Source organism: Leptosomus discolor, chromosome 2, assembly GCF_034619465.1.
Source record: "Leptosomus discolor isolate bLepDis1 chromosome 2, bLepDis1.hap2, whole genome shotgun sequence".
Taxonomy (NCBI): Eukaryota; Metazoa; Chordata; class Aves; order Leptosomiformes; family Leptosomidae; genus Leptosomus; species Leptosomus discolor.
In genome coordinates, this window is record NC_141392.1 from 127,474,444 (window position 1) to 127,496,063 (window position 21,620).

Here is a 21,620-nt window from a genome sequence, read left to right on the forward strand (position 1 = left end):
GTGACAGGGTTGGGAACAGGAGAAGCCTTTCACAGCTCAAAAGCAAGAGAGGGAATATCAGCTGAAAGACTGAGCAGGGGCTGCTGCAAACACACCACAGGGCGGAGTCAAGATCGCAGCTAAACGCACTGCCTTTGGGTCTTGGGGTTTTTTGCCTCAGGGAATGCCCCAACTTGGGATAAAACACAAGGCTAGCGCACAGCGTTAGGAGCAAACTGTTCCCTGCCTCCCGTGCCCCCCAGCTCTGCTGCTGGCCCTGGCTGCACACAGACTTCTCACCTCTCCTGACCCATTTGTGCAATTGCTCCCCAGTTACCCGAAACCGCCTACTAAACATTAGAACATCCGACCACCGCCTTGCTGTGAATAAATCGATCACCTCTTTGGCTAGGTCAGCAGCAACCCTCTGCAGACCCTAAGGTTTTTCAGCAGCCCATTGCAGCAACATGATTTTTCCCCTTCCAGCGTGGCAAACACCAGTACCAGGTCAGCCTTAGCTCCTCACCTGCAATCTAGCCTGGGGTCAAATTCACTCAGGGCAGTTTGGGCTGGGTTGGCTAAGACAACTGTTGGCCAATTGCTTGCCAGTTGCTTTCTAAAGGTATCCACCATTTCAAGGAAGGTTTAAGAAGTTGACTTCTAGCTCCAAGTGCTTCAGTGGGGCTCAGACCCGGACTCCAACTCAAAATCAGCCCATGCAACCACAAGCACATTGACAGTCTGGGCTCCTACGTTACCCCACACATGCAGCAAATCTGCACAAACACAGCGTTCAGTAAGTGACAGGATTTCTGCACTGCAACCTGGGCTGCTCTCAATGCAGATCTGGCAAACAGGCAGAGGTCGTTAAAGACAAGAGGAGCCTTGCAGATACTTTCAGGAGACTGTCTCCTCCTATTTGGAGGTTAAGTCCAAGCTGCTGTTGCAAAGAGGTGGGAGGTCCCAAGTTACCCTGGTGAAAGCGATGCAGTCTGGATGCAGGGTGGATTTTTAGCCTGAAGATTCAACTGAAAACCTCAGTAGGAAAAGACCTCCATAGTAAAACTGAAACCAGCAAGAAGCACAAGTCAGACCATGCGATAACCCTGTTCTAATATTAAAGAGCAAACAGCTGGTGAGAAACTCGAAGGCAATGGCCTGTGACTGTCCCAAAAGCAGAAGGTGGTAAAGCCAAAGGGGATTTTTTTTTTTAATTGGAAAATTCCCGTTACCTGGAAGTGTTGATCTGCAGAAAACTTGCAGGTTTGATGGACATATTCTTGGGCCAACTTGGAAGCAAGGGGGAACCTCGCCTCCAGCCTGGACCTCGCCTCCAAGCTGGCTGCCAGGGCAGGGGAGCCAGGGCTCAGCACCAGCCCTGGATGCAGCAGGATTGGGATGTGCTGCCCACGAGCCAGGTGACGGCACCGACACTGTGGGATCCCCACGTTCAGCTTTGATCACATCTGGCTGGGGCCAAAGGATGAAGTTGCTCCCTTTTTCCCTTTTTTTTTCCCCCCAAAAAACCAATGGAGTCCTGGCATTGCAGCCAGCCCGATGCATTTGTTGTCTTGATGACAACTGGAAGTTTGCAGGCTGCTGACAGAACCAAAGCAAATGAGAATTAAGGAAAATAGGAGGATAATATATTCGCCAAGAGAGGGGGAATTCAATCAGGGCAGAAGGCCAGCAGAAGTGACAGGAACGATTTATAGCCAAGGTTTAATTGGGACTAAAGCAACGCTCGGGCCTCAGGGCAGGCTCTGGTAGCTGTGATTAATTCATGGGCTCCTCAGTGAAAGGGCAGTTTCTCAATGGATAGCAGGAGGAAAGATGAGGGCTCGGTTCCCGTATCTGTAATCCTGCCAGGGAACATCTGCCTTGAGGTGCTATGAGGATAGTAACACTTTTAAGCTATTTGCAGGATATCCAGCCAACAGACAGCCCTTCAACAACTTCACACACCTCCAGGGTCAGTTCTTTCCAAATTATTTCTTAAAAATGGAGGGAAAAAAAAAATCCCACCAGCCCCAGAGCTGGCATGCAGGCAGTTTGCTTGCAGGTGGTTGTGACAAAATCGCTGTGTCTGTCCCAGGAATTTCTGAGGTTCCTAGGGAAGTAAAACGAAGCAGAAGAGCAACTGGTGATGGAGCCAGTAGGACTCTGCAGGGAAGACACTTGGCAGTGCTGGTCCTCTACCAGGACCAAAAGAACAATGTCCTTGCACGGGCACTGAGGATGCAGGGGGTCCTGGTTGGCACAGTGTCTGGCACCACTACCAGTAAAACGATGAAGCTGGGTTTGGGCCATGTGGAACCAGACTGGGATTAAGCCCCTGGTCCAAGGAGCGTGCACTGAGACCCATCCCAGCAGCACCAGCCCAACCCAGCCCCTTCCAGAGGGATGCACGTGGGAGCTGATGTCACCCCCATCCCCTCCCAGCACGATGGCCTCTCGCTGCCAGCTGAGCCTCAGTAAGTGTGCTGGGGACATCGGCTACAGGAGCCTCCCGTGTGTCCCCAAAGGCAGTTTTACTGCAGCAGAGGCCCCAGAAATGGGAATTAGCCTCCAGCACGTCCACAAGACGAGACTCAGCTCCGGCTGGTTCAGAGAGCAGAGCCCAGAGGGCACAAGGTCCCTTGGTGGCATAAAATTTCGGGTGCCATCCCCATGCCCACATCCCAGCCGCATCTCCCTGCTGCTCTTCGCAGCCCCCGTTACAACATCTGGCGCTGCCTCCTTCCTTCACCACTGCCCTTACTGGTATTGTTGCAGTGGACTGGAGTCCCAGGGAGGCAAATATCTAGGAAACAATGGAGTTTGGAGGTTCACCGAGGGGAAAAAAAAAAAAAAAAGAGAGAAAGGAAAAAAAAAGGCAGGAAAAACAGTGGATTTTTTAACATACTTGGTACATGCTAATGAGAAGGGAAGAAGCAAGCGAAGGATGAGGAAGGAACCATCACCCTCATCCCCAAGTCCCTTCCATCTGTCACCTTTTCCAAGCCAGGCGAGCACGGACCCATCCCATACCCCCCTCCTTCCCACCCCTTGGGGGTACTACCTTCACCCACCAGCCGTCCAGGACTTGGCTTCCCCCAGGAGGAGATGCTGGAAGAGCTCAGCCACGACAGGAGCACGGCCAGCGGCACGCCTAGGGTGGAGCAGCCATCCCGGTACGGAGCTGTGCCCCACGTGCAGGTTGGGACTGAGCAGGGATGGGGACCCCAGCCCAGCCTCCTCTCCGGACACAGCAGGGTCTTTGCAGTGCCAAACAAAGGTCGTGCCAACCCCTCCGCTGCTCCTGCCAGGCACCCGACGGCGCGGGTGGGAAGCCGGTGCTGGCAGAGAGCTGACACCGTCCCCAACATGAATATTACATGAGGACCCAAGAACCTGAGACGCCGACACAGGCGGCGTGGTGGCACCGAGAGCCCCCCTCTGCCAAAGCCTGGTTTAGCCTTTTTTCCTTAAGAACCGAGACGCCAGAGAGGAGAGGCTGCTGCCTCCCTGCCGGCTCCCCTCCAAAACAGTGCAAGCTGCTGGCCCTTTGCAAACCCATTTGGCAAGACCGGGGTTCTGCATGTTTGAGGGTGTAGGACTGAACACCTCAATTCTATTCCCAAGCAGGGACAAACCTCCAAACAGGCTTAAACCTGTATTAGACACCAGGGTCTCCACCCCGCCTGCTGCAGCACTCTCCCCTTGGATTTTCTAGTGTCTAATATGGGACTGAGCAGATCAATTATCCTGATGGCGAGGCACACGTCCTCCGTTTAGTTTGCTGCTCCCAGAAACTCTTGGCTTTGTCCTTCAGAGTTTCACCCGTGTGGCTCTCCAGGAGGGGAGCATGGAGGGACAGGCAGATTTTGAGGCATGGGCAGGGAGGTGGAAGCAGTCTCGCTCACAGCCAGTTTCTAGTTAAATATATGGTTGCAGGTTCCTGGTTAATTATTCATGGCTAAAAATGACATTTTAATCATTGCTTTTTACTGGGGAGCCAGAAGCAGGGAACAGGGTTTCCACGGCTCATACCTTTGCAGGAATTTTGCCTGTCAGGTAGGTGCTGCCTCCATCGCCCCCGTGCGTCCCTCAGACCCACTCTGTCTCTCCCCCACCCCTGCACAGCCAAACTGGGGAGGGGAGCCAGCAAGGACCAGGCTGCTTGGGGCAGGGAGATCTCTTCCCATTTGCCCTCTCCTTGATGACTGCTGGAAGACATTTCTCTCCTTTCCCCACCTCATCTCTGCCTCCTCACTTTGCACAATTATTTAGGAGGATCCCTCAGTAAGATGCTGACACAAGCTGGTCCTTAAGCTGCAGTGCAATAAATATGAGCCAGGAGAGACCTCACTGATTGGGAAGTGCCCGGGGTGGCTGCAGGGATCATCCCCTGGACAGCAGGATATTAGCTTGTGCTTGCAGGAGACTCGAGCTTAAGTTTCAGCAGATCTGCTAAGCCAGAGGATGCTGCTATTGGGAGAGAGCTCAGACACAGCCTGGTCTGGTATCAACACCACCAGCTGGGGATAAAAGAAAGGCAGGGGCTGAAGATACTTGTCTCCATGGCTGGTGTGGCAGCCTGAGCTGTGGGCACTGGAGCTGTAAAGCTGGTGCTAAGTTCCCTTTGCCCATCCCTGTGCTGATGACCCGTGCCCAGACCCTCTCCTGCCCCGAGCCCTGGCTGGGCACTCCATACCCAAGCTGGGAAACTCTCCTCGGAGCCTGGACACGTCCAAACCTGGAGGGAGGCAGCTTCTCTCAAGACCTCACAATTCCCTTCCAGTGCTACCAGGGACCTCTCCAAGCCTGTCTTTTACATGGGGTTTTGCAGTAGATAAATATTCTCTGCAGGCTCCAAGGCCTTGGGCCACACACCCGAGGGACCCCAGCTCCTCCAGGGCTGACAGGCTCAGCTTCAGAGAAAGGGAGAGTTCACCACGTAGGGGTTCGGCCACAACATGAGCTAAGAAAGCTGGAAGCAAGAAGGAGGAGAAAGAGCAAGGAGAGCAAACCTACTTGTGCTCCTTCGTCTTCTCTTTGCCTTTGCTGGAGCCGGCAGCCACACGTCAAGGGAACAAAAGGCAAACAAGCTTCAGTGCCTTCGAGTGCCTCAGACCAGCCCATAGCATCAGAAGAGGCTGCTCTTCCCTGCTCCTCACGAGGGCTCCAAGTGCCCCAGGCTGCCATTGTGGGCAACCTTCCCCAGCAGGGCTGGCCCCAACGCCCCCCCCCCCCCCCCATCCTGCCCACATCTGTAATTTGGGTGGATAACACCTCTGCGTTACCCTCTGCTAGGCTAGAGGGGCTGGGGAGGGCCACGACTCCCTGTGTTAGGAGCTGGGGGTGACGGGCGTTCACTGGATGCACGTGTGGGGCCAGTAAAGCAGGTACAGCTGTGCAGGCACGCACCTGAGTGGGTATGGGCACAGATTTGGGATGCTGCCGGGGCAGGAGACAAGGCTTATCCTCCTTTTTTAGTAGAGGGCAGCAGTCTTCCTTATCCTCCCACAAAGGTGTATTCATACCCCCCCTCCAGAGAGGGCTCAGCTGGAGGAGACGGGCCGGATCTGGGGGTCCTTGTCCCTGCCCAGGGACACTGCGTCCTCCTGCCCTGACACCATGCAGGAGATGCCAGCTCCTCATCTCCCTGCATTGCTCTGCAGAACCCTGCTCTATCTCTGCTTTCCAGCCTTTCAAACCCCTTTTCCTTCTCTCATGGCTCCCACATTTCTCTCTTTGGGTCCTGCCTCCCTGTTTTCCTCCCCAGTCACTCTTCCCTGGCTAATCTCCCCCACTGTGTATCAGCAAAGAGGGGAGGAGAAAGCAATTAACCAGCTTTAGAAAGTAATTAGGAGGGCTGTGTTTTAATTACAGCTTGTTACTCCACTTTGCCCCGTGGCCATGGCTGTGCTGGGTACACAGGGCAGGAGAGTGGCTTCAGAGCATAAAGCTCCAGCTCCCTGTGCACTGAGCTGCTGGAAAACCACCCAGAAAAAAAAAAAAAAAAAAAACCCAACAGCAACCAACACTTTTTGTTTGGTGTGTTGCTGGATGGGTTTTTAGGGCGGTGAAGTCCAGAAGACCAGCTGCAGCACAGGAGAGGGGGCAGGACCCAGTGCTGGGTGGGAGTCTGGGAAGAGCAGGGCCCTCCTGTTCAGCCCAGCATGGGCAAGGATCAGCTTGGAGCCTGGGTCAGAAAACAGCCAAGGAAACCCATCCAGAAGCTGCCTCTGAAACAAGCAGTCCTGCTCTCTCTGTGCACTGACACTCGCTGTGGGAGCAAACCAGCAGAAATCATTCCCTTGCCAGCTGAGCTTGTCATGGGAGCAAGCAAAAACCAGTGTCAGCAGCTCAGCTGGTTCATCTGCATTGTAAAAATCTGCCCTAGTACCCCTGCCCAGTGCAGGGAGAGGGTTTAAATCACTCCATACTTTCTCCTGCAGCTTCTGGAGGTGGTCTGAACTCCCTGCAAAGCCGTGGCTTGTCACCATCTCACCCTGAGCGTGGCTGGTTTGGCTGGGTCTGAACACACGAGCCCTTTGCATCACTGTAGGGATGAGCATCTGCATCTCCCTTGGTGACACTGGTGCAAGACCCTTCCCTGCCACAGCCCGGCTGGGAAAGTCTCCCTCCCCACCAGTGTCCATCCAAACTGCCCTGGGGGTGCCGGACTGTCTGGTGTGTCCCCCCCATGTCAGGATGGAGAGCAACATCCTTGGGGGGGTGGGACAGGGCAGCGCCTGAGCCTGCATCCTTCCCCTGCTGATTCCACTGGTGTGAACATGGCCAGGATGAGGGGTGCAAGCGCTCAGCTGTGGCTGCCCTCTTGTTCTAAGCATCTCCCTCTGCTCTCCTGGCTCCCACATGCAGCAACGCTGGTCCTGGGCACTCGGATCATAAGTGTCTGGGTGAACAAGCCGATTACACTATGTGAGAGGTCCAGAGATCCTTTTCTGAGGGCCCGGCGGAGCAGCTAACACCAGATTACTCTTTCTCCCTCCCCTCCTTGCCTCTTCCACTCCAACCCTCACTGTAAAAGGTGCCTCTCGGGCTCCAGACAGCCAGGGTTTGGGCTTCGGGCGCCTGAAAAAGGCACAGATTTCCCATCAGTGGCACCACCAGAGAATTCTCATGCCTTCAAGCAACTTGGTCTGAAGCACTGTCACTAGCACAGGTGAACTTGTGCTGCCCTGCAGCTGCGTCTGGGGGATGCAACAAAGCTGCTGCGAAGGGCGAGAGATTGGAGCTGGAAAGTGAGCCCAGGCACAAGCAGGGACGGGGAGAGTCGGGGTACCTGAACGGTAACGTGAGGTGTCTTTTCTCTTTCCCCTTAGCCTTCGCTCTGCAATCACAAAGAGCGATCCATTCAGGTGCGGTTCATCCTGCTGCGATGACGAAGACCCTTGCCCGCCTTCTCCCCTCAAAGCCCCCATCAGCAACATGCACCAAGCAATCCACTCAACCCAACTCGTGAGCATGCCGGGGGGGAGATCTTGCAGCAACAGAGGACTTCCTAACCCACTGGCATCCAGGGAATTGGGTACAGCGATAGTGACAGTACTGGTGGTGCTGGAATGCCGAGGGAGGAGAGAGATAGATCAATGGACAGAAAAAGAGCGTGGATGGATAAACCATATGGCACTGGGCTGGCTGGTGTTAAACATAGAGGGATGGACAGATAGTACCAGACAGTAGGATGGATGCACCGAGTGGCACTGGCATGAATGGACAGATAGAAAGACCTGTACTGGGATGGATGGATGGATGGATGGATGGATGGATGGACGGACGAATGGATGGATGGATGGATGGTGAGGATTGCAGTGATGGATGGAAAGAAATGCAATGAGGCAGATGAATGCATAGGATGGTATTGAGATGGACTGAAGGACAGATCAGTGGATGGTGGTAACTGCACTGGGATGAATGGATGGATGGGTGGATGGATGGGTGGATAACTAGGCAGACAGACAAATATTATCCTCAAAGCTCCTTTGGAAGGCCCCTGAGTAGAAGGAAATGTGTCCTTGCTGGGCACAGGGGAGAACAGACTGAATACAGAGAAGCCCTACTCTTTGCAGAGGAAGGGATGGGATGAATACAAGAAAGCCCTGCCCCCCATTAAGAAGAGGGCAGGAAGCAATCAGGACCTTTCCCTGGGTCCAAACACCATGCAGGGACTGGTACTCCAACACGCACGTCACATACATGCACACACCACGCCCAAAGGGCCTGAGCGAAGCAGGGTTACCGTGGCCAGTACCTGGGATCTTCAGGGTCTTCACTGTTTGGAAGAGACAGAGCCACGAGGATGAACGCGAGGAAGAACAAACCCACCCAAACAGACGTACCCTCCCACAGCCCATGGGAGCCGGCCGGGACAGGGGCGCCACCACTCCCTGGGAGGATCCTCCCGGGCTGATACTGAGAAGGTTCCTTCAGGGCAACGCACACCGGAGGGCAAGGTGGCAAGGTAGCGAGGAGACACTGTCCCACAGCCCTTTGCAGCCACCCAGGTCCTGCCTGCCAGAGGCAGGACAGCACTCTTCTGCAGGTTTGTTCTGCATCTTCTCCACCTCCCCCCAAACACTGGGCCACAGCAATGAAGAACAGACATACAGGGGTGGGTGGGGGCTGGGCTCATTGTCCTGGACTCAGCCAAGCCAGATAAATTTACTTGTACCGATGTGTTCTTACTGCTGGCGCCTTTGGGAGTCCACTAGCCCTACAGACGGGGTGATCATCATCATATTACGTGGGACACGGCTGTAGAGGGACCACAGGACCTGCCTCTCCTTTGCCACGTGACATGGAGGAGGTTTGCAGGTACATCTGGGTCGCACAGAAAAGCTCCTGGAGCACAGGACTCCTGTGCTACCGTACAGCTCTTCTCCCTTGCAGGCTTGAGCTCTAGCTTCAGAACACTCATGTGCTGTCCCGCACTTGCAGAGAAGCTGTGATGCTGATGCATGAAGCATTGGCTTCACCCAGGTCTGGACCACACACCCTGCTCTCCTGGCTTAAGGTTTGGGAATTCATTTGAAATGTGGAAGATTTGGAGCTTAAACTAGATCGACCTGTATTCCAGATCCTTGGCGTATTTCTGCCTGGACAGCCAGATATTTGTGGGACGTGGAGTGACTGGGATGGGCTGGGATAAGAGCAACCCCCCCAAAAAAGCCAAGATCCCAGCAGTCATGACATTTTGGTACCTTGCTACTGACTCGTATCCGTCGTTAAACTTAATCCTGAGTGAGGCACCAAAAAGAAAGAGAGAAAAACAAAACCATGTCAGGGGCTCCTTGAAGCAGCCCAGCATCAGCAAGGGAAGCATCAACCTGGTGAGCGCAGGGGCATCCCTTCCAGGGAGGGGGGGTGGTGTGTCCAAGCCACAGTTCCCTGCCACAGGGTGCTCCAAAACAGCGACACGAGCTGCACTTCTGGCACAGGGCACAAGAGCCGTCACCACCTTTGCACAGCCAGCATCACCCATTGCTCCTGATAGATCTGGAAGATCTCCTGCGCTGGAACAGTTTGGGGTCAATTTAGATCTCAGGTGCTAAACAGCTTCCAGGAAATATCTCAAGCTGCTGGAGGCTCAGCCTTGGGACTCACAGCAGCACCCAGTCCTTTGCTTGGAACACTCATGCTTCCCCAGCCCTTTTCCTGCTTTTCAGCATCCTCAGGACGCCTTTTTTCCTAGCAATTTAATGGTACATCAGAGGGGTTGCACAAAGGGTGGGGGAAAACTTGACAGGGACTGATAGTCTTTGGGAGATCATTTCACTTTTTTTTGCTGGATGAAAAGGACCCCAGACTTGCCTGGTTATGCTGGTGGAGGCACTGGTCCGGTGTGTGACACCCCTAAGATGTGTGCCTAAGTGCCTCGCTTGAGCGCACACAATTTCAGACCCTCCATATAGGGTTCCACAGGGTGACGAAGCTGGTGAGGGGTCTGGAAAACAGGTCTTATGAGGAGCTCCTGAGGGAACTGGGATTGTTTAGCCTAGTGAAGAGGAGGCTGAGAGGAGACCTTATCGCTCTCTACAGCTACCTAAAAGGGAGCTGTAGTGAGGTCAGTGTTGGTCTCTTCTCCCAAGTAACTAATGACAAGACAAGAGGAAATGGCCTCAAGCTGCACCAGGGGAGATTTAGATTGGATATTAGGAAGAATTTCTTTACCGAAAGAGTGGTTAGGCATTGGAACAGGCTGCCCAGGGAGGTGGTGGAGTCACCATCCCTGGAGGTGTTCAAAAGACGTATAGATGTGATGCTTAGGGATGGGTTTTAGTGGTGGGCTTGGTCATGTTAGGTTAATGATTGGACCTGATGATCTTAAAGATCTTTTCCAACCCAAATGATTCTGTGATTCTATGATATCTCCTTCGGCATGCAGGCTATGAACTGTCCACACCAGTCTTCCACAACACTCAAGGATGGAGACACACACATCCAAAGGCTGAGTCAGACCCTATGTGGGTAAACATCCCTTGGGAGACTCCTCTTTCCTTTGACTGTAGGGGCAACCTGGGAAGACTGGGATCATAGCAAGAACCTTGCTGAGCTTCCTAGGGCTGTGCAGGTTGGGATGCACTTCACAGCACTATCCAATTTCTACCTCTCTATAGCCCCAGCAGCTCTGGAAAGCCACCGTGAGGACCCAGAAAATGCGTTTGCACCATTGACCAGCACAGGCTGACCAGCAAGGTGCCCAGGCCTGACAGAAGAGGGGAGCCTTGCCTCTCCCAGACTCCTCTCATGGGTGTTTTCATCACTGAGTTCAACTCTAGTGCTTGGCAACGACCCCAGCTTTGGAGCAAGTGACCCGCGGGGATAACTCGTGGCCCGTGGAGGGCTGAACCCAGTCAGACATATCTTGGATCCACTGGCTACACACAAGAAAAGACACCATCAATAATTCACCATGACCAGATTGCCTTCGGCTGCAGAGCTCTGTCCCGCCCATGAATATTTCAAGGTCAACAGCTATCAGGTGATGCGTCCTGGGGTCTCAGTTTCAAGGTGGTCAGGAGCCATGACGTGCACAGCCCTGTCCCGTCCAAATTTTGGCAGTCCAGCGGGGTGTCCGCTCTCCCTGAACCACCTCTAGAAGTGCCCATCTCTCTTTACAGGCCACAGAGGGAATCTAAGGGTATGTCTATATTGGGACATAGATGGACCAGGGCTCATTTTCTGACCATGACACAGCTTGTGTGAAATCCCTTCCCTCCACAAAGTGTCTCCAGGCTGCCTGTTGGGGGTGGTCCTGGTCTACGGTATCGTAGTCCCTGCACTATCATAAACCATCCCAGACATATCCTGAGTCAAAGCCGTGCCAGGGACCACGCTAACGACCTGAGAGATGGGAAGGTGCTGCCCCCTGCGCCCTGGCTTGCTTCATCAAATGGGTGCTGTGCAAGGTGAGCGGGCTCCTGACCCGTGAGCCCCCGTGAAACACCTAAGTCTGGACCTAACAGATCTGGGCCTCTGGGTTTTGGCATTTAAGCCTGGATTTAAGGAAGCATTCTCTGGAGAGCAAGACTTTGAACGTGTCTCAGCCCTGCAGAGGCAGGATTTCAGGGCCACCGCCTGAGCAGGGCTATTGTGGGTATTTACCTAGTGTGCTGCTCTTCTTCTGCATCCTCTCCAAGGCTAGGGCGTTTACAGAGAGAGAGGAAAAAACACCACTGTGATATGAAGACAGAGGGCTCTTCTATGGTGGCAGAGTTTTAAAAATCAGGACAATTTGCTTCAGAATTGCTACAGGAAGAATTTCAGAACACACCAGCACAGCAAACCACTCCATGCACGTCTGAAAACCCACAACCACCCTGCGTTGGACTGGTCCTCCCTCTGCCATCCACACCACCGCCATCTGTGCCTGCAGGGTCCCTGCATGACCCGGACCAGTTTCCTGAGAGTATTTGGCTGGCCGAGCTCCACGCTAGGGTGGAAGCGAACTGGTCCCCTCCACCCTGACCTCCTACCTCCCCTCCTCCCTTCTGCTTGAGGTGGATTTGCTCAAAGAGAAAAACTCCCTACGCTGGAAAAAGCGATGTTGGGTTGGTGCTGCGTCCTCTGCCAGGCTGCCCGGATGGGGGTAAGATGGATTACCAGCTGCCTTGGAGAGTCCTGCCCTCACCCCGTGCTGGCTGACCGTACCCCTGCGGATGAGCAGTGGGCATCAAGGTAGGTTTTGGCACATCAGCTCCCTCCCCAGCAGAAACATGAGGCCAATATAAAACAAACAATTATCACAGCTTGCAAACTCAGGCCTCATCCTGCAGACACCTGCGCAGCACCCTCGGGGGGGTCCAGCACCACTCTAAGGGGTGTGAGAATGAAGCTCTGATGGCTTTAGCAGCGCTGGTCCAAGGCATTTCTGCTCCCAGCTCTGCCGGAGCTGCCTCCCCGCCCAGAGCAGCCCCTGAAGGTGTTGGGAAATGGGGCAGGGCTCCTGCACATCATGATGTGTGCTTGGCAAACTGCAGGACTGCTCTCAGGTGGCTGCTTCAAGTGAAGCACAGGGGTCTGGTTTATATCAATGACTAAAGCCCTGTGCTTAGCGTCCAGCAGAGATGCCTGGGTCTGCAGGACTGCAGACACGTGAGGGTAAAACACACACAGACACCCTGCAAAGCATGGAGAGATGAGGATGCCTTGTGTGACCAGAGCAAGGGATCATCCAGGACCCAGCACTGGCCAAGGAGCACGTCTTAAACGTGTAAGAAATTAAAAATCAAAGGAAAAACAAGTCCTTTTGTCCCAAGTCCTTGTGTTCCCAGCACATCACCTGCCTTCCTGCGTGCTCAGCTGCATTGGCAGAGACCAGATTGCTGCTGAGTGGTAGGAGCCAGAGCCCAGCGCAGGGTGTCTGCAGTTAAGGCTGTTTCTCCCCAAACCATGTCGCTTTAACGCACTTTGGTGTGTGAGACCATCTCGCTGGGCCTTTTCAGCTGGGGTGCTAACAGCTTTCTTCCTCCTCACTTGTACCAGCCTGGTTTGTGTCCAGACGGCTGCCAGCTTCCCCGGCCACCCAAAATCCCTCAGCAAAACGCAGAGGCAGCACAGGTGGGAAAAGATGAGCCGTCAGAACCGTTCAGCAGAGAATTACTGCTGGGTTTCAGCTTCGGTAGGACTTTGGTCTGCTGGTAGCACCAAAGCCCAGTCACCTGTGTGGTGGGAACCTGGTGAAGAGACCTCCAAGTGGCTCTGCAGGAGCTGGATGGAATGCAGCTTGCGGACCCTTTGCTGATGCAGATGGGTCTCTTTCCCCTGGTACCGGCAGCCCAAGGTGAAGCCCCAGAGCACAATCCCCAGAACCCTTGATGAAGATGTTCAGGCCAGGGCACTGCTCTGCTCCACAGGAAGGTCACAGGACCTCCCCGGACCATTCTGGGGCCAGAGAGGACTGTACCTCTGCTAGCAGACCTGCCAAAGCCATTTGATCTCTGGGCCGAACCATCTCGGTGATGTCCACGTCCGAGTCCCAGTGGTCCGACCGGGAGGAAAAGGAGAGCACGGGGTCTCAAAGCTGGGAGTGGGGTGAAAGAAAGGCAGAGCCGGCAAGGAAGATGGCTGTGATCGTAGGAAAGGTTGTTTGCAACGATGGGAATTTAACCTGGTCCTCGTGTCTGGGGACAGACTTTTAGCAGGGCCTGTTGTGGTAGGACAAGGGGTGGTAGTTTTAAACTAAAAGAGGGCAGATTCAGACTAGATATCAGGAAGAACTTGTTTACACTGAGGGTGGTGAGACACTGGCTGCCAGTGAGGTGGTAGAAGCCCCATCAGTGGGAACATTCCAGGCCAGGTTGCCCTGAGCAACCTGATCCAGCTAAAGATGTCCCCGCTCACGGCAGGGGGGTTGGATTAGGTGGCCTTCAAAGGCCCCTTCCCACCCAAACCGTTCCATGATTCTGTGATTCTGTGTCTCCAGGGCTGCAGACTGGCTTGGACCACGATCCCTTAGGCTGTGACATCCAGAGGACAGAAAGGGCCATGCCTTGTGAACCCCTCTTCTCTTTCCTTTCCCTCCCTGCTCCTCTGCCTGCTCCTGAGCCCGGATCCAGCTGTCTGCACCCTGGTCCAGCTGCCCTGGTGCAAACTGTCCATCTCCTGTGCAGGAGGGATGGTCCAGGGCATTCCTCAGGCTGGAGGAAAGGCATCCCGGGGCACGCTGGGGTCTGTGATGCTCTCAGCACAGCCACAGGGAAGGGGACGGGGGGATGACAATGAGGATGGCCGGGAAAGGATCTAGTGGGAGCTCTCCCCAGCCACACTGAAACCTGTTTTTCGAAATGCAGATCTGGCAGCACCAAAATTTTATCTTCCTTTTTATTCTTTTGGTGCCATTTTGTCTTAGGTCTGGGACCCATAGCTGATGGAAAGGAAGGACCTTCCGAAGGAGCCAGGACATTGTTGTTCATACGAACAAAAACATTTTAAACAAAATGAGTCCTTTTCTTTGCTTCAAAAGGACGGTTCACACCAAAGTGCCCTTTGATCCTTGTCAAAAGCCTGAATGCCAAATGTATTTGCTTTCAGTGTTTTCCTCCCTGTTTGACTCACAGCGAACTCCAGCACAGGTCTGCTACTGCCTGAGCCAGGCTCAGCTTCGCACGATGCCCCAGATGTTCCTCAGAGTGTGTCCTCCTGTGCAAAATCCTCCTGGCACCGGGGGGGCTCAGTGAAGCTTTAATGCCAATAACGATGCTGACCCTGCGCGAAAGCACCGCGCGTGCGACCAGGGGATGAGCCCAGGCTCCCAAGGGGTGCGTCAGCAGGCAAGGGTCAAGCCGTGAGGAAGCACGGCTGTGTCTTCAGAAGAATATTTCCAGTGAGGCAGCAGCCTCCAGCAAACTGCTTCCTGCAGGCCTATTGACCGCAGCCTCGTTTCTCCGTGTGCTCTTTGTCTCTGCCTGAATCATTAATGGGGAGCCGGGGAGGTGCTCCAGGCCCTTGGGTACTTTCCTTGTTGTGGAGGAAAAACAGCAAAAAGAGCTTTTGCATCTGCGTTTCCTTGCCAGGAATCCTGCTGCGGCTTCACGGGGAGCAAATGTCCGTTACTTTGGGATTTGCTCCTCCTGCTGAGGGCAGGGTGAGCCCTGCGCAGCAGGCGTCGGGGCACGGCTTTCAGGTCTTGCTTTGCTAAGGGAGATAAGAGGTTGGAGTGCCTCTTCTGTGAGGACAGGCTGAGAGAGCTGGGGCTGTTCGTTCTGGGGAAGAGAAGGCTCCGGGGAGACCTTAGAGTGTTCTTTCCACTATGAGGAATATATAAATACAATAATAAATATAAAGATGTCCCTGCCCATGGCAGGGGGGTTGGACTAGATGGCCTTTAAAGGTCCTTTCCCACCCAAACCATTCCATGGTTCTGTGATTCTATGGTAAAGCACAGACTGGTGGCAAATCTGGCATCCCTTGCTCACTGCTGCGTAACAGCGCCTTCACATCCCAAACATCCCCACCAGCCTTCCCCAGAGCACTGGGTACCTCTTTGGGCAGCCCGGGCAGCCCCGGGATGTAAGGACCTCCCCACCTCTAAGCCACAGGAGGGAGGTGACCCTGGCTAGTAACCCAGCCAGACCTCCGCATCTGCCTGCACGCAGGTCTGAGCTTCTGGGCATGGGTCAACAGCAAAAGCGGTGCAGGGTTTGGAGCCAGCTCCTTTGGCGGCCAGCAAGTGGTCCCACTGTGAACTGGGAGGGACCCAGTTTTGAAAAACAAATAAAGAAAAGCCCAGGGTGGTTATTTATTTAATGCTTGACTCTTTTTTGCCAGGTGGATCCATGCCGTGTCCTGGCCGTTGGCTTGGCCGGGCAAACGGAGGTGTTGGCTGAAGAGGGGCAGTGGGAGCGATGAGGGATGCTGGCGGCGGTGGGACCTCGCTTGACCTCTCTGCCCCGCAGCATCCAGCCACAGCGATGCTCAGGGGCCTCTCCTCCACCCCTGCCAGCAGGGACCGGGGTCTGGGCTCCTCTTTGACTGAAACAGCGAATCATGACTGCGCTTAGTTTTTTCTGCCTTTTACTGTCTCAGAGCCCAGCCTTCACCTGTGATCCCTTTGGACCACTTACTCACCCCGTACAAACTTGTGTCTCCCCCGCCTCATTCCTTCACCCTGGAATTTGTCCAGAAAACAAGCAAATTCACCTTGTGCAAACATCTTCTGTGAACTGAAGCCATTGCTCTGGGCACAGAGGAGTAACAAGAGCAAACGCAGTATTTCTCTCCAAGGCCTGTGTCTCCTCCTGACAGCACAGGGACTGAGCCTGGCTCTAAATAACCCTGACATAATCCCCACGGCCAGCACAGGTTTCCACCACGCGTCTCGCCAGCATCGCTGGCACCTCCGTTAGCCTGCAAGCGAACGGCTGAGCAGTGCTTGGCAAGCCCAGCGCTGTTTATGTATTCCTCGTTGTTGCTGCTGCTTTTCCTATTTCAAGGTCTGTTTGTTTCCCCCCTTTCTGCACACCCCCCGCCCCCGGAAAGGGAATCAGCTGGATAACAAAATAACTTCCCTAATGAGGCAGGGGAGGAGGTAAACAGCTTTGTGATGGAGGCTGCAGTGACAGAAAGCCTGTGGAAATCCAGGGAGATCTTTCCACTGCCTTCATTTGGATTCAAAGTCCCCCCAGGGGGGACACAGACAAAGGAAACAGACTGTGAAGACACACAGAATTACAGGCAAAGAGGCTGTCAAGAAGATTTCATGTCCAGCTTCTTCCCCAAGGGGGATCAGCTCAGCCCAAGCCATTCCTCAGATGCGTATCCAGCTTGTACTTAAGCATCTCAAGGGACGGGAGCTGGACGGTGTTTCTCTCCCCTTATCCCTACAAAACATCTCACTGCCACCTTGCAGAAATTTGATTTTTGGCTGTCCTGTGACAGAATGATGAGCATCTCACCCCGAACCCAACCCAATCCTTGAAGGCAAGGCAAGAGCCGGACCTGGCTTTGACCTCAGCTTCCCTGGTTTGGCCAGGTCTGAAGGTTGGTGTGGCACAGCGGGGCTGCCCATCTCCGTCCCCGCACCGTGCGGTGGTACCCACGGGAAGCTGAAGGCATTGCACAGCCATGCCCCATCCAACGCACGGATCCTTGGCCCAAGTGGCGTTTGAGCTTTTGGGGGACTCCCGGGCATCCCGCACCCTTTGTCAGAGCACTTCGACTGTCTCTCCATCTCCAGGCACCCAGATGTCCCAGATGCATCTACAGCCTGTGGCACATGCAGGAACAGACGTGCTTCTGGCGTGTCCTGCTCGCTGGGCACATGCCACAGCCACGTACCTCTACGCCACGACATTAGAAGCTCCAGGGCACACTCCTGGTCTTTGCAGGCAACCTGCCTGGCACTCATCGCACCCGTGCTAGTGCTTCCCATCCGAAGAAAGGGTTTGGCTGGGCAGTTCCTAATCTGCCCTTTGGGACTGGCCCATGGCTGTTGTACCTCCTGACCCTCCCTGGGGACTGTTTGGGTCAGTGCCAGCTAGCCGAAACCTTCTCAGAGATGGTCCTAATAATGTACTAAGGTTATGGGCACTTCAGATGCTTGGCCCGGCACCGTCTAATTAATGAGACTTGACAGAGGTGTTTACCAGTAGAGATGTGGCCATAAATTCCCATGACAGAGCGTCAATATCTTCGTGCTAGTGAAGCTTGAGGCACTCGGCGGCAGGCTGCGTGGGGAGCTGCTATGAGAAATGAGCTCCCCATAAGAGCTGTGTTCAGGAAGAACCACCCTCATGTGCTTTCTGCCACCACTGGGCGCACACGAGTTAAGGATTCACCCCCAAAATGCTCCTTCCTTTGGCGAGCTGCTCCCAGAGGCATTGGGTTGGCCCCTGGATTTCTCCTGAACTTCTCTTTGCTGCAGCTCCTCCCCAAACTCTTTCTGGCACGCAGTGGGGAATAACCCACAGCACCGCACGGCAAGAAAAGCCACTGCAAACAGGAATCAGATCTTCATGCACATCACAACAAGCATCTCCCCACACAGTGGACACGGCTGCTCTCGGGTTCTGGGGACAGCTGTGCCTCATGTGTGGTGGGACCTGGAGAAGGAAGGAGGCCTCAAAGGCGAGGCCGTACCCCACCCTGGGATCTCCAGCCTGGATCCCAGCACCCCTCCTGAGCAAGGATGCTTTTCTAGCTGCTCCATCGCTTCTCCCCAGCAGCTCTCTTGCAGCCAAGAAAGGGGAATCCAGGGGCAATGCTTGTGGGACATCCGGAGGGACAAGGCAGGAGCAACACAGCACTGCAAACCCCACTGCCGCCAGCACGAGTGGGTGCTGACCGGCTCCCTACCTCGTGTTGAGGGATCCCTGGCTAAGGGTATCCCCCTCTCCCAGAAGCTCATCTTCACTGTGGTAATACATCTCGTCCTCTTCCATCCTGTGTGGGTGGTGACACAGAAAACATCAGCCCTCATGTTTGTAACAGCAGTGGTGGCCCTTGGGGCTGGCAGAGGTGAGTGCAGGGCAGGAGGGCACAGCCAAGCCTGGCAGCCCCCTGCGCTCAGAATGACCCCTGCCGTGGCACAAGACTCCAAACCGGAGGACATGGGGAAGCTCCTTGGGACAAAAGCAGCAGGAGAAGCCAGTTTTAGCGCAGTTGTCCACACACAAAGTGATGTGGGACAGTGGGACCAGCGCGCTGTGGCTTTTGGCAAGTCTGCTGAGGGGTTCTCCTCCCTCTCCTCCTTTAAAACGGTTTGTCTGTGAGCTGTGCCTGATGGCACAGCCTGCTCCTGTGAGCCAGGGCTGTGAAGAGACGGGCAGGGCCTACCACGGCTCCCTTGGCAGCAGCGCTGGGGCCGGCAGGCCACCTGCAGCACTCGGCCTCGCCCGGCCTGAGCCCCGTGTACAAAGGTGGTTTTTTCTCCAAAGAATCACGGATCTGGAGGAGAAACTGAAGCCAAATATCAAGGGATTTTCACCAGACTGTGGCCACTGGGAGCCACTCTCCCACCAGCCAAGAGACGCTGAGCTGTGGGGGAAACGCAGGACAAGGATCATCACTGCAGCACCATTTGCAGGTGCCACAGCAGCATGTAGCCTGCATAGGTCCTGCTGCCTGTTCAGAAACTTGCCTTTATTTCAGCTCTCCCACAGAAAGGATTTTTCACCAACCACGCACAGACCAGCCCCAAGCAAAGTCCTTCTGCTCCGCACCGCCTGCGTGCAGCCAGCACCGCTCAGCAGCCTTCAGCCCCGACGCAGCTCAGCAAACCACGTGCCCCCAGGTGGGATCTGTCGGGCTAAACGTGGCTGTCCTCACCCTCCAGCTGAGCTGGGCATCTGAGACTGAAGTCCCTGGAGACCTCATCCAGAGCCTCTACGCGCAGCTCATCTGGCTGCCTGCTGCGGGCCATGCGCCTGCCACGCAGCGGTCCTGACCTCTCCGGTGAGAGTAAAGTCACGTCCACATCACGCTGCGCCTCCGAAGCCCACGTGGCGCAGGCAGGATGCTCGTTTCTCAACACAGGGGGCTGACAGACAGACTGAAACCCACCCTGCAAGCCAGGCTATGCCTCGCACGCCGCCCTGCCATACCCCTTCTAAATCCTTCAGCTTCTTCCCTGCTCATCAACATCACGGTCCGCTGAGCTGGGAAACGAAACTGCACTTTCAATTTGCTTGAAAATTCACAGGTTTCAGCCCAATTCACACGGTTAATTAGCTGCCTGGGAGTGATGAGAGCAACTGCAGATATCTTCCCTCAGCCTCACACTGTGGGGAGAAAGAAATTTTGCTCTTATATGGCCACAATAAAGTGCTAAACCCAGAGAGAAAGCGAACGCTACTGAAGCACACAGTGGCATGAACCCAGCGTGGGGGATGCAGGGCTGCAGCAGCATCTGAGGTGTAAATGCCATTAAACAGGCAGCCGATCCCTAGGGGTCTGGTTGGATTGACACCTCCAGGCTGGGCTCCCATGGAAACACAAGGTCTGTCCTTTGATCCACCAGCACTTTGCAGCCCTCGGAGAAGGGCTGTGCTCACCCCAGGAGGGCGGTGGGTGACCTGAGGATCCAGCTCTGCCTGGGCTGCTTGCACTCTCTGCCTGTCCCATAGAGTCTCCAGTTCATCTCTTTCCACAAGACTTTTAGCGACTTCAGGACTCTTCCAACTGAAAGAAGCCAATGGGTTCAAGAGCTACAGGAGTAGAGACCAACAGACCAAGTCACTGCCATGGACAACTACATAAACTGTGTAAAGCTGCCTGAAAAGCCAGCTTAGCAGCCCATGAACCCAAAATATTTATACACAAGTGGGTTCACACTTGCAAAATTCTATTTTCTGATGAGCTGGGTAAGGATTTGAGCACAAAGTTCAGAGCGCCCATGGTGGGGTGTCCTGAATCTGGCCCAGCATCACCGGGGCCTCAGTGTCCCTCCATGCCTTGGCCTCATGGGTGCGTATGAGGTGGTACAGGGGCTGTTCCTCCCAGCCAGGACTAAGCCCTGAGCACCCGTAAGCCCCAGCTCATGGCAGATCTGGTCCCACCTCGCATTCCGTCCCAATGGACAGCCAACTTCAGCGTCCCCAGTCCGGAGCCCTCTCCTCCCGTCCCAGTCACTCAGCTGGGTTTGTAGCTGGTTACAGCAGCTCTGTGTCAAGGATGGAACGATACAGTCCCTGGGCTTGTTTTCATCCAGTGCCAGGTCCCATGAGCTTAGAAAGACAACGGGGTGATGCTAAGGACTCTTAAACAAATAGAAAGCAGCTTATAGCATCCCTTAGAAGAACTGGGGGGGGTCCTCACCAGCCATCACAGGGTGAAGTGTCCCTCGGACAGTTCAAACAGGGCTCCCTTGCCCAGGCAGTGCCTTCAGTATGGGATTTCATTCAGGCCTGGCGAGGTACCGAGGTCCTGACAGTCTGCCACGGAGGGAGCTTTGACAAGGTCTCTGAGAAGTTACGTGCTTGTCTGTTGGGGGGTTAGTGCTGCCAGGGAGGTGCCAGGGCTCACTGCCTCTGCCCGTGCCACTTCATCCCTACCTTTTCCTCCAGCCTCTGCTGTGCCAACTGCCTTGCCATGGGATGTGCGTGCTCATGACGCCCCCCAGCACAGGGACACGGGTCAGAGGCACTGTCTCTGTCACCTTCCACCCCAGAAGCAACCACCCTGGTGTGGTTTTGCGGCTGACATGCCCTTCTCCCCCTGCCCCTGGCTGCAGCTGCATTCACCCCTCAGCACACCTCCACCTCCTGCCCCAAAGGCAGCTCAGTCCTGGGGGCACCAAGAGCTCCATCAAGACACAAGACCCCACACGTGACCCTACACCCCATGCATGGCTCTAATCCCACCCAATATGAGGTCTGATCAACAGCCAGACCCTTAACCCTCTCTGGATCTGTACTTTTGCACTCCGGCATGTGCCGTGTGCTACAAACCTCAGTGCCTGCTGGAAGACTCAGCTTTGTGCTGGGCAAGTGTGGAGGAGGAGCAGGGACCTGCTGGCACTGGTGGGGGGGCACTTACAGCCCATCTTCACCTTGAGCTGTGATAATGGGTCTTCCAGTGGCCAGGAGATGCGATGCGCCTTAAAGGAGCACTGGGGCAAAGCTATTCCTTCATGATAAGCCAGACCCTCCCCACCCCTGCTGCCATCACACATCTCCAAGTGCTTGAGCTTC

At 54.7% G+C, this 21,620-nt stretch overlaps 1 protein-coding gene across 3 annotated transcripts in view; it reads right to left on the reverse strand.

The window, feature by feature from the left end:
* OTOF (otoferlin) overlaps positions 1-21,620 on the reverse strand; it is a 109,415-nt gene that overhangs the window by 46,375 nt on the left and 41,420 nt on the right. The window contains exons 6-10 of one of the 3 annotated variants that reach the window (XM_086461761.1): positions 11,596-11,631; positions 9,192-9,227; positions 8,243-8,263; positions 7,275-7,321; positions 4,996-5,032 (exon numbers count right to left, since the gene is read on the reverse strand). The exons of 1 other annotated variant lie outside the window; for it this stretch is intronic. In XM_086461761.1, the coding sequence (XP_086317887.1) occupies positions 4,996-5,032; positions 7,275-7,321; positions 8,243-8,263; positions 9,192-9,227; positions 11,596-11,631 (177 nt within the window). The remainder of the gene's footprint in view (positions 1-4,995; positions 5,033-7,274; positions 7,322-8,242; positions 8,264-9,191; positions 9,228-11,595; positions 11,632-21,620) is intronic. One more of the 3 variants, XM_086461762.1, reaches the window with a different exon arrangement.